Source organism: Protopterus annectens, chromosome 6.part0 (assembly GCF_019279795.1).
Source record: "Protopterus annectens isolate FY-2018-M chromosome 6.part0, PAN1.0, whole genome shotgun sequence".
Taxonomy (NCBI): domain Eukaryota; kingdom Metazoa; phylum Chordata; order Ceratodontiformes; family Protopteridae; genus Protopterus; species Protopterus annectens.
The window spans coordinates 1,977,676,572-1,977,688,577 of NC_056737.1; the positions used below are offsets into that span (position 1 = coordinate 1,977,676,572).

General features: G+C 42.8%; 1 protein-coding gene across 2 annotated transcripts in view; it reads right to left on the reverse strand.

The window, feature by feature from the left end:
• Nucleotides 1–324: 324 nt before the first annotated feature.
• PRKRA (protein activator of interferon induced protein kinase EIF2AK2) overlaps nucleotides 325–12,006 on the reverse strand; it is a 394,218-nt gene continuing 382,536 nt past the window's right edge. The window contains exon 4 of one of the 2 annotated variants that reach the window (XM_044075270.1): nucleotides 325–1,146. In XM_044075270.1, coding sequence (XP_043931205.1) covers nucleotides 989–1,146 — 158 coding nt within the window. In that variant the 3' untranslated portion in view covers nucleotides 325–988. The remainder of the gene's footprint in view (nucleotides 1,147–12,006) is intronic. The other variant, XM_044075271.1, reaches the window with a different exon arrangement.

Here is a 12,006-nt window from a genome sequence, read left to right on the forward strand (position 1 = left end):
AACATTTTATGCACCAAATATCAAAACTTAAGACATGCTGTTCTGTCAAGAGTTTCAAGTCCGGTAATAAAGCACTAAAGAGTATGTGTGAGGCTACAAGCGTGCATTTATACACTCCTTTTTCCCGAATACAGCTCTTTCAAGTTGGAGAAAATGTATTTTCTTATACTATCTCATCACACCTACAGCATTTCACAGCTTCATGCAAACACTGTAAAGTAATCACCAAATCAGAAGTTTGCTATTTTATTCACGTTAAAGACGGACGTATTTATCTGCTTGCCTGTCAAAAATTGAAAAAAGGTAGAGCATTACACAATCAGAAAAGTTCTATGGAAGCCAATTTATTTTGAAAATAAATTTCAGTGATAACATACAATATCAAATTCATTGCATCAATTGTATAATTTTTATTAAAACCATGCAGTACCATTACTGCAAGCATATGGTTAAAAGTACAAACAAAAACACTATGTAAAAAAGTTTCCACAGTATGTACTACTATTTTTTTTTTTAAAAAAAATGTACATATAAAAATGCAAGTCCCTGTTAACACACTTCAAAAGCTGCCTATTTAAATACTTCAATATTTCACTTTTTTCATTTAAAAACCATATTACAGTTTTTCACTGGTTCACACCTTTGGTATTAACTTAAACACTTTCAAAATCCAGTAGATTCTAAGCGCAAAGGACTAACTGATAATGACTTCTGAAGTTACCTGCCTTCCACTTGACAAATGGGCCAGTATATAAAAAAAAAATCAGTTGCATAAAAGTGCAAATCATTAACACTTTCAAGCACTTTATATGACAGACTTTCAAAGTGAATACGTCATACAGCATGGCAATGCCAAAAACCATATTACTTAAAACATTTAGATAACAGGGAGAACTATAGGAGAGAGGAGAATTTTTCTTAAACAAAATAACAAAAATAAAAAGCTTTATAAAAAGTCCAAGTCCCTTAGTGTCAGAGCACTAGCATATTACTTTTTGCTAGCCATAATTTTTAAATATTGCAATGCATTATGGGCAGCTTCATTGTGAGCACTCACAGGTGATATCCCAGAACCATGGCAAACAGTGACTGGATTTGTAGAAAGTTCAGCCAGGCATTGAAATTGCCCATTCACATTCTGTTCATCTGAAAACACAAGAAAGGCATAGTGACTTGACAGCAGTAATATTAGGATATGGACATCCACATAAATGCAAACTGTTTTCCAATTAACTCTCAAAGTATACTACTGAAATGATTCTATAAAAATGTACGGTTATACAAGTAAACTTACTAGAACAGTAGATGTTCGAATAGACCACTGCTGCAGTACCATAAAACTATATCAGATGTATCCTACCAAGGATATCAGATGTCCGGCTAGTTAGCTGTTGGGTGCCTCCATTCCTCCACTGCACACTATGTCCACTAAGGCACAAGACCAATCTAATATAAAACGGATGCACAAGTGCCAAAATTCAGACCTCAATTTCCTTAAAATGGAGGGGCTGTAGCCTAGAGCTCTAGAGAAACACTTAAATGCCATATCCTGTCATGGAAGGGAATAAAAGAGCAACCCTAACCTGGCCAGGGATAGAAAGAAAAAAAGAAAAGGGGAAAAGAAAGTGTGTTAGTACTGCAAGTGTGATCTATTCGAACATTTACTGTTATAACTTTACTTACACAACTGTGCTAAGTTAATCTCTGTTGTAGTAGCATAAAGCTGTATAGGTCAGTTGCCAAAGTTGTCAGGGTGGAGGAAGCAGCAGACTCCAGAAAACCCCAAAGAACAGATCTAGCAAATCCTGTTCTGGCTCTGGAGGGCCACAAGTAACTACAGCTCTAGTGGAGTGAGCCTTGACATTTGGGTGGGGGGTGGGTCTTTTTCCTTGAGAATTTACTGAATAGCTTGAAGAGAGTCATCTGAAATAGTTTGTTGGGCTGTCCCCCCCTTACCTTCAGAGGAAATTAACTAGTCTGACCTTCTCAAATCTTTTGTCTTGTCCCAACAGAATTTGAGTTGCTTGTGGATATCCAAGGTATGTAGAATTCTCTCCCTCTCCTTTGTTCTTAGCATAAGGGAAGGAACTCTGGGAGATGAGCAGATTAACTCAAGGTAAACTCCTTAGGCATGATGGAAGAATTGGTTCTGAGTCACCTTATCTTTATGAAAAGAAACAAGGCTGAAAAGACGGGGCTTGCTGTTCTTGTCTGAGAAACTGGTAAGACTGTTTTCCAAGGTAGGTAGCCAAGGGTTTTCAGCTACTCTAATATAAAATTAAGATCCCAGGATGGAGCCACCTGCTTTCTAGGTGGAATATACAAAACTCCTTTCAAGAACTGCTGGACTTGGAACAAATAAAGGGAGATGTAATGGCAGACTAGCAAAAAAGGTCAAATGATGTACTTTGATATAGTGTAAGATAGGCCAAATTTGAGCAATTCACACAGGTACTGCAGATGCACTGAGTCCACAACTTGGGTCTCTGTTTATGGCACCAACAAGCAAATCTCTTCCATTTAGTGAGATATAAATTTTCTAGTCACAAGCTACATTGCTTCCTTAATTACCTGTTGCACATCCTCTATAAAATATAGAGCCTAAATGGGATTGGGAAGCCTATCTATATATCAAAGTATAGGTAAAGAATATGTTTGAGCAGATAAGAGATCCCTTGTCTTGTGTGGGTAGATCCATCCTGTGAAGAAGTTTTTGCAACTGTCCCTGGCCAGGAGAATGAAAAGGGAGAACCACTCCTGTTTGGGCCAAAAGGGAGTTATCAGTAGTATTTCTTGAGTCTTTCTTTAGGAAGACTCTGGTTATCACAGAAAAAGGTATAAAGAAGCATTCCTGTTTTATGGGAAATGAAAAGCAACAGTTATCCAAGCCTGTTTTGCAAGGAATGCCAGCACAGAACATTTGTAACTGTGACTGGAGGCACTCATCTACTTCAACTTCCCAAAAATGGACAATCTCATGGAAGACCACTGGTGTAAAGTTTATTCATGAGGGTCTGTCCTAGATCTGCTCAGTCAGACTGTGTTCTTCTCTGAAAGTACAGTTGTGTAAAATCTTTCCATGACCATTGTCCTTCTCTTCACTGTTGCAGTATTTATTACAGTAGAGATTCCCTGGCAAGGGTGTCCCCTTTTCTGGTCAGTATAGGAAAGGCTTTTATGTTGCTTTAAGGTACACCGTACATCACACATGCCCCTCACATAACGTAAGGCATAAATGTGATGTCCGGACATATCCTCAGAACAGAGCCTCAGTAGGAACGCTAATCCAAGGAAGGGAGGTAATCAGTACATCCAGAAGAGAAATGGACCAGGGGGCAGATGGAGGAAGAGAAATGGACCAGGGGGCAGATGGAGGGTGAGAATACTGCAACAGTGAAGAGGACGACAGCTACAGTTCTGGTAAGATTTTACACAACTGTACAATGTCCATTTCACTGGTGTAGTATTCATTACAACAGGAAGAGTGCCAAAGCTCAAGAAAAACAGAGTGAGGAGGAAGGATCAGCAGAGCTCTCTACAAAGCCATGAAGGATGGCACTAGCAAAACCAGTTCTAACTCTGGAAATTCCATCCAACTTGTAGTGCTTGAAGCAACACCACGGATGACTGCGTAGAAAGGCAACTGAGGTATTAAAAATAAAATGTACTTTGAGAAGGGCCCAAGTAAAACGATAATTGTACTTAGGCCTTTTTGTTTGTTTTCTCAAATAAAGTACATTTTATTTTTAAAACCTCAGTTGCCTTTCTATGCAGCCTCAGCCATGGTGTCGCTTCAGGATTTTTTTATTGTTTTGCTTCATTTCGACCTGAAACACCTTCAGCATGAATAGGATATTTTTATTTTTTTCTAACTTGTAGTGCTTGGTGCCTCAAGAATAGTGTTAGTATCCAAACCCTTGAAAAAAAGCACCAGAAGAAGCCACAGTTCTAGCAGAATGAGCCTTAGCAGAAAGAAGACTAACCATGAAAGGAATAACAAAAAATGGCTTTAGAAATCCAACAAATAGTTTGCTTGGACACAAACAAGCCTAAGGACCTAGGAAGAAAGGAAAGAGCTGATCAGATTTACAAAACTTTAGTCTTACCAAATAAAAAACAAGTTTAATTACATCCAATGTGTGCAGTGCCTTCTCACCGGCAGACTGCAGAGAATGGAAAAAATTGGGCAAATGAATAGACTGCCTAAGAGACGACTCATTCACCACCTTGTGTATAAAAGGATTAGTAGAAAGGGACACTTTATGAAACACCAAAAAAGGGGGACAAGCCATAACGTTTTGAAGCTCAGAGACCAGTCTGGTAGAAGTAAGGGCTAACAAAACTCCAGTCTTACAAAATCAATGTTGAAGGAAGAGGAGGTTGCAGGCTCAAAAGGAGTCTGGATCAATTTTTTTAAAACAAAATTAAGGTCCCAGGGAGGAGGAACAGGCTTCCTGGGAGGCCTAATATATGTGGGGCTTAAAAGAATAAGTCAACCCAGCATTGAGCACTTCACACAGGTGAGAGAAAATCAAAGGAACATCCACAGAAAATTGATCTAGGTTACGAGAGACACCAGACAGAAAATCTTTTCCATTTGGATATGTAGGATTTCCTGGCCTCCTACAGGACACTAAGCACGTCCTCAGAAAAAAAGTCTATGTGAAATCAAAATCCTATTACCCACAATGCGAGTTACAGAGTGGACAGGTAGGGATGGATGAAAGATCGCTCGTCTTGTGAGTAGGTCAACCCTGTGAGGTAACTTATGATGACTGCCCTTGGCCAAATAAAGAATAGGGAAAATGCTGTCTTTGCCAAAAGGAAGTCAAGATTTTGGAAGCATCCTGTTGTATTTTGAACAGGACTTTTGAAATGAGGGGAAGTAGAGGGAAAGCATAAAGAAACCTCCCCTTCCAAGAAAAGAGGGCATGCATCTTCCAAACCAGACGACCTGGGCCTCTGGCACAAAAAGGAAGTTTTCTGTTCAGAGGAGTGCCTAAAAGATCCATTTGAGGAGTACCCCACTGGTGGACAATGTCCAGAAACACATCCCTGTGAATCATCCATTCATGGCATTAAGTTATGGACCTGATCAGTGTCTGCCACAATGTTTTGACCTGAAGGAATGTATACCAAGAGTCACTTGGAACTGCATAGCTAGCTCCCATACTAGGAGTACCATCTGGCAAAGATAAGACCTTGCCCCACCTAAGTTTGCAGCCTTACCACATCACTCTTGTATTGTCTGTAAATACCTTGAGAGGTCCAGGGAAGAGAGAGGATGAAAGACCTGAGGAGTCAAAAGAGCAGTTCTCACCTCTGACAGTGATGTGGTCTTTGTTGATGAGATGACCAGATTCCCTGCACCTTTTGGGAGCTGAAAGGTGCTCCACATCCCACGTCTGAGGCATCTGTGAACAGCTCCCAAGGTGGAAGAGGTGGATGAAAAGGAAGCCCTGAACTGAGTCATCTGCTGAATCCACCACTGACGTTGCTTGAGACATGGTAGAAGAGGAACTAAAAAAACTGAGGGTATGAGAATACTGAAGCCAAAATGACTAGAAACCACTTTAGTTTTCACATGTGGAGTTTGACAAAAGAGAACATAGGAATAGTGAAAGCCATGAACCCCCAAAAGTTCTCAAATTCCCTTGCTGTTATTGAGGTAAGAAGGGGGGACTGAAAAAAGGAACTAGAGTTAGAGCCTTGGGAAGAGGCAGGGATGCCAGCATAAGAACAGTTTGGATCATACCTCTCAACCTCTTAGAGCCAGAAATCTGGACAAAGTCATAAATAAAAGTGGGACAAAAGCCTATAAAAATAAGGACAATTTTTAGATATTACTCTTACAAACTTAGAAAGTGGACAGAACACGTGCATTAGCATTAATTTTCTGAAGGATATGAAGTCTGAAACTCAAATGTCTCATTTTTGAACTCAATCTTCAATGATTTAATGATTTCCCACTAAACAGACTAAAAATATGAGGACAAAATCTGGGCATTCTGTGAAAATCTGTACAGTTGAAAGGTACTGTCTGGATCCTGCATGCCACAAAGATATGATCCTAAGAGGAAGTCGGAAAGAACTTTCTGAAATTTGCAGTGAACCCCAGGCTCTGCAGAAGGGAGACTGCAAAGTGAAGACTTTGCAAAACGGTCTCTAGAAAGGATGCCTGAAATAGATTATCCAAGTAGGGAAAGACTTGGATCCCCATAGCCTGAAAAAAGCAATCACAGGAGTGAGGCATTTAGTGAATATCCTTGGGGCAGTAGAAAGGCCAAAGGGCAAAGCAGAGAACTAAAAATGCAAGGAAGCAACAGAGACTGCCTGGCAAGGGGATGAATTGGGATATGGAGATGAGCATCTTTCAGATCCAGAAACACCATGCAAGTCTGAGGAATCAAAAGAGGGAAGATGGTCTGAAGGAAAAACATTCGAAAGGAGGGAATGTTCAGAAAAGTTTAGACCTCTCTCATCTAAATTTGGTCTTCAAAGTACCCTCTTTCCTAGGTAATCAGAACATTCTGAGGTAAACCCCCTCCTTTGGGTACTATTCAAGAAGTTCCAGATTCCCAGAGTCAAGAGATCCCAAAGCACCACTGGAAAGAGCAGCAACTTTTTCTGAGGGAGCAGAGAAATTCCCATAAAATGGAGAAGAGATTTCCAGACCATGAAACACCCTTGGTGGGTAATAGACAGAACCCAGGAGTCCTAAGTAATCTTTAGCGAAACAGGGAGACACACAAAGGCAACTGTGGCAGGAAAAAATAGGATAGTCAGACTGCACTTGGTTTATCAGGAAAAGGAGACTTCTGGGGCACAGAAGTCTGAGTAGCTTTAGCAGGAAGAACCTGCTTCTCACCTTTCTTACCCTTGGGCAGAGGGCAAGACTGCCTACGAACAAAGGCTGGCTTAAACTGGTGTAATTTCTCTGAAACTTGTGGACAGGAGAAAAAAAGTTCCTGTAAAGCCTTGCCCTTATCCTGAAGAGATTTAAAGCAGTAGCAACTTCACCAAACATGTATTATACAGTGGAGCATCCATCAACTTGGCTTCAACCTTTGCCTGATATTAAAGCTAAGAATATCTCATCACACACTCAAAAGCAGCACCCTTGGAGGAAGCATCTGCTGCATCATAACTACACTTGATAGAATGATGAGCCACTTGGGAGGAAGTCCCTAACAGGAAAAGAGCAGAGGTCTTCCCCTCAGTCAGGAAGATCAGAAATTACCTGGCAGGCCTGGAAAGAAGAGCAAACATGTACCTGGACACATGGGTTTGATAACGGATAGCCCTAAAACCTAAAGTAGCAGAGGTATAAATCTTTCCCCAACCTTTCCATGGTTCTGCTATCTTTATCAGACGGCAGTAACTTAGAAGAAGGCAGCACTTGAGATGGCTTGTCAGAAGCCACAGACACCAAAGGGTCAACAGAAGGAAACCTATAAAGAAATTTACACTCCTCAGTCACCCTACAAAACCTATCCAGTTTCTTCAAGGGGCTGGGAATAAAGAGCCATAGAAGCATTAGAAAAGGAATCCAAAAGGGCAGCTAGATCAGGAGGGACAGCAGAAGGCCTAGTAGAATCCATCTGCAGCAGCCAATACCTTTTTTTGCACCTCAGAAATCTGAGCACAATCCCACAAAGAATTCCATTCTAGAGATTGTCCCCAAAAGAAATTTCTTCAAAAAGAGCATCAGGACTGGTAGATTTCTTTTCCTCAGACCATTATCTAAAGGAGAGGGGATCTAAGAGGAGTAGTCAAGGGGAGTAGTCAAGGGATTCCTCATCTGAATCCACCTCCCCCTCAGAGGAATCCTGTTCCCTGGGTATTTTAAGGGGAGTAGAGGACCAAGGAGGAGCTGGAAAAGAAACACTCTGAGGAGGTTTTAAAACCATCAAAGCATTAAATACCCCCCCCCCGTGAAATTTTGCCATTCACTCTGTGGGTCCTTAGGAGCTGGAGAAATACCTTTCGTTTCCTGCTTTAAGAGGACGACTGCATTATGAAAAGGAGAAAGCTCTGACCCCAGACAGTATTCAATAACAGTAGCAGGAATTTCTTCTCTAATTTTTGAGGGATACCCCTACGCCCCTCAGAAGTAATCAGACGCGGTTCACCCTGAACATCTGATGCAGATGTTTGCAAGGCCTCCAAGGACATGCCTAAGATCAGACTCCCGCCGACCTCCAAAATGGTTGTGGACAAAGAACCAAATGATGAAGCCGGATGAACTTCCAGGCTTTCACTTACCTCAGGAAAAATGTCCGACAGGTGTACAGCAGAAGAAACCAGTGTAGGTTTCTTGGCCGCCTCCTGCCCGGGTGGTTGCCCCTCAGAGTGGGATATTCCCTACATAGTGTCTTTAGCCAAGAGCTTAAGACATTGAGTCTCTAGACACAAGGCCAAAGAAGAAAGCCTACTACAGTGGGTCTTGAGAACAAAGGCCTGAATAAATTGAAAGGATGCATGGCCGTGTGAAGCACAGAGGCAAAACGAGCACTACCAGTGATGGTCTTTATGGGGAATCTGTCTCATGCTGGCATTTACCCTTCTTGGATGACAAAGCCCCACAAGCAACAGAATAAGATATAAAAAACTCCCCAAAGGGGCAGTTATCTGCAATGGTTTGGTGAATCAGCAACAGAATGGGTGTTAAGACCGACTATCAAGAGATGGCGTTTGGCCTGGCAGCAAAGTAGTTCAGAGGATGGTACATCTGGACGTCACCTTTATGCCCTACTCTACGTGAGAAGCACGTGGGATGTATGACGTACCTTAAAGCAACCTAAAGGCTTTTGTATACTGCCCAGATGTCAGGTAGCCCTTGGTAGGGGATCCCTATTGTAATGAATACTGCAACAGTGAACTGGAAGGATATCTTACCATAACTTTGTTATAACTGATCATTATTGCAGTAGCCTGAACTATTTGGGTTATATCCTGCCTTCGTGCTCAATCGGGAGCTGGAGTACTGCTATACAGAAAAGACAAAGTGCCAAAACGCTTCAGATCTTTCTTGCCTCAAGAAGGGAAGCTAGAGTCCTGAGAGATAGAGGAAAAATAATAAAGAATAATCATAGGTAGAAAAAAAAAGTTATGGCTTATAACATTCCATCTGTGTTGTTCATCTTCTTTCATTCATCACTGATGGGAACCGAGTCGGCCTATTACCAAGCTTGCGCCAGCCAAAAACTCTCAAGCGAAGTCTCTACCCAGAATGCCCTGCTCCCCATTACCTTAGATCACGTTTGCTAAGAGAGGAAGTAAAGTTGAGGCCACTTCTACGCAAGTACCCAAGTGCACCACTCAGACTCAAAGTTTCCCCCAGGAGCCTTTGGAGGGGAGAGGGTGGGAAGTGATGAATGAAAGAAGATGAACACAGATGGAACTTTATGGCAAGACAACTTCTTTACTGATGGGACAGAATCCCAAGCTACCCTGAGGTCCACGGGTGGCCTTATGGAAGAACATTCCTAGAGTACCATTGTGCCGAAGGCAGCTCTCCCCCTGGAGAACAGGTCCAATTTGTAATGATCAATAAAGGTATGAGGCTTAACCCAAATAGCTGCTGCACAGATGCCATCCATGGATGCCCTGGAATGGAATGCTATACAAGTTGCCATAGATCTAGTTGAGTGGGCTTTAACTTTTGGCATGGATTCATTATGGAGGGAATAAGTGACACTTATGTAGTCCCTTAGCCATTTTGATAATGTAACCTTGGAAACAGCCTCTCCCATTTTTGGTCCCAAGAAAGATGAAAAGCTGTTCAGATTTACGGGTAGGTTTGGTCCCGTCTAGGAAAAACCTTAATTGTCTATGTACATCTAAGGTGTGAAGGCAATACTCCTCTATTGACAAAATTCGGAAGAACTCTGGTAGATCAATGGACTGGGTTAACAGAGAATTCAGAAACCACTTTGGGAAGAAAGAATGGGTCCGTTCGAAGTGATGCACTGTCTTTGTGAAAGACCAGGTAGGGCTTCTTGATACACAATGCCTACAGCTCAGACTCCTGGCAGAGGTAAAGGCTACGAGAAACAAAGATTTCCAAGACAAAAACTTTAGGTGACACAATCGCAGGCTCATAGGGCTTTTAAGTCAAAGACTGGACGACTAAAGTGAGGTTCCAAGGTACTACAGGCTGCCTAAAAGGAGGCCTGAGATGAGATGTCCCTCTGAGGAAAGCCTTGCAAAGGCGTAACGAAATAAGAGGGGTACCATCTATACCACTGTGGAAGTTGGAAATTGCCACTAAATGTACACGTGTAGAGGCAGAAGCTCAGTTATCAAAAAACTTAGCCAAATATTGAAGTACTGCAGTAAGGGGAGCGGAATGCGGGTCTAGCATATTATCCTTGGACCAAATGGAAAACTTTTTCCATTTATCCTGATAGTCTTCTGGTGGATGGTTTGTGAGAGGCCAGAATGATGTCTCGAACAGGTGAGGAGAGGTTAGTCTGGCGACTAGCAGAAGTGGAGAAACCAAGCTGTCAGCTTGAGAGTAGATCGGTTCAGGTGACTCAGCCCTTGGGGGTGAGTGATCAGATCTGGTAGAGGGTCCAAAATCCATGGTGGGAATACTAGGTGAGGCCAAAGAACAGGGAACCAAACTTGTCAAGGCCAGAATGGGGCTATGAGGATCACCTTGCATCTCAACCAAAGAGCTTTCTTTAGAAATTGTGGGAGCAGAGGAATGGGAGGATAGGCATAGAGAAGTCCTGTGGGCCAATCGTGGATCAGAGCATCCCTCGGTGACGCCCCCTGTGGGGAAAGTAGCTGCTGCACTTGGTGTTTGATGAAGCGAAAAGATCGCAGCAAGGCCGGACCCAGTGGCTGAAGATTACAGATGTCACCTCGGGGTTGAGGGACTACTTGTGGGGCATGAGGATGCATCGGCTCAGTATGCAAACACTTTGAAGCTCCACAGGATATGCATTGCTATCATAGTGGTTGGAAGCTATCGCCCACGGCCAGATTCTCATGACTTCTCGACAAAGGGGGTAGGACTTGGTTCCTCCTTGCTTGTTGATGTACCAGACCACTGACATTGTCTGACTGGATTGCAATTGTCCCGGAGGGGAGAGCTGCATGGAATGCCTGCAACACTAACAGCACGGCCCTCAGTTCTAGGACACTGATATGCATGTAGGCCGCCGAGGTGGACCATGTGCGTTGGACAGGCTTTCCCTGAAAATGCCTCCCCACCCCCACCCCGTTCAGGGAAGCATCTGTGGTCACAATGGCTGTGGGCTGGGAGGCTTGAAAAGTTCGGCTCCAAAGATCTTCGTCTGGCCTCATCCACCAAAGCAGGTCCTGCTTGCAAGAGTTGGTTATTTGATTTTTGTAATCCAGGAGATGATAGTTTGGAAACCATTGACACAGGAGGAGCCATTGCAGGATTTGCACATGTAGCTTTGCTAGCGGCATTACTGGAATTGACGCATAACCCACAGCTCGGAGAACTAGTCTTGCAGGGACTGATGTTTGAGAAAGAATCACTCTGATTTGAAGCCTCAAATGGTGGAGTCTGAAGAGGGAGTGATACCAGACAGGACTGAGTATTGAACATTGCTCCAATGAACTTGACTTGTTGTGTAGGGATAAGATACTTGTGTAGGGATAAGATTTAATTTCTTCCAATGTATTGTTACTCCCAACAACTGTGCCAGAGAGAGTATGTTGTAGGGCAGTTACCAGAAGATGCTTGGTGGAGGGGCGGTAAGGAGCCAGTCTAGATATGGAAACACTGAATCCTTTTAGTCTCAAGTGAGCTGGTACCACTGCCATGCATTTCGTGAACACACTGGGGGGCTGTAGAAAGACCGAACAGCAGGGCACAGAATTGGTAATGACTGGCTCCTAGCCAGAAGCGAAGCAGACTCCTGGAGCACTTGTCCATCTTTATGTGGTAATATGCATCCTGGAGATCTATAGAGCACATCCAATCGCCTTCTCTTAAAAAGGGAAGTATGGACTAAACCGTGACCA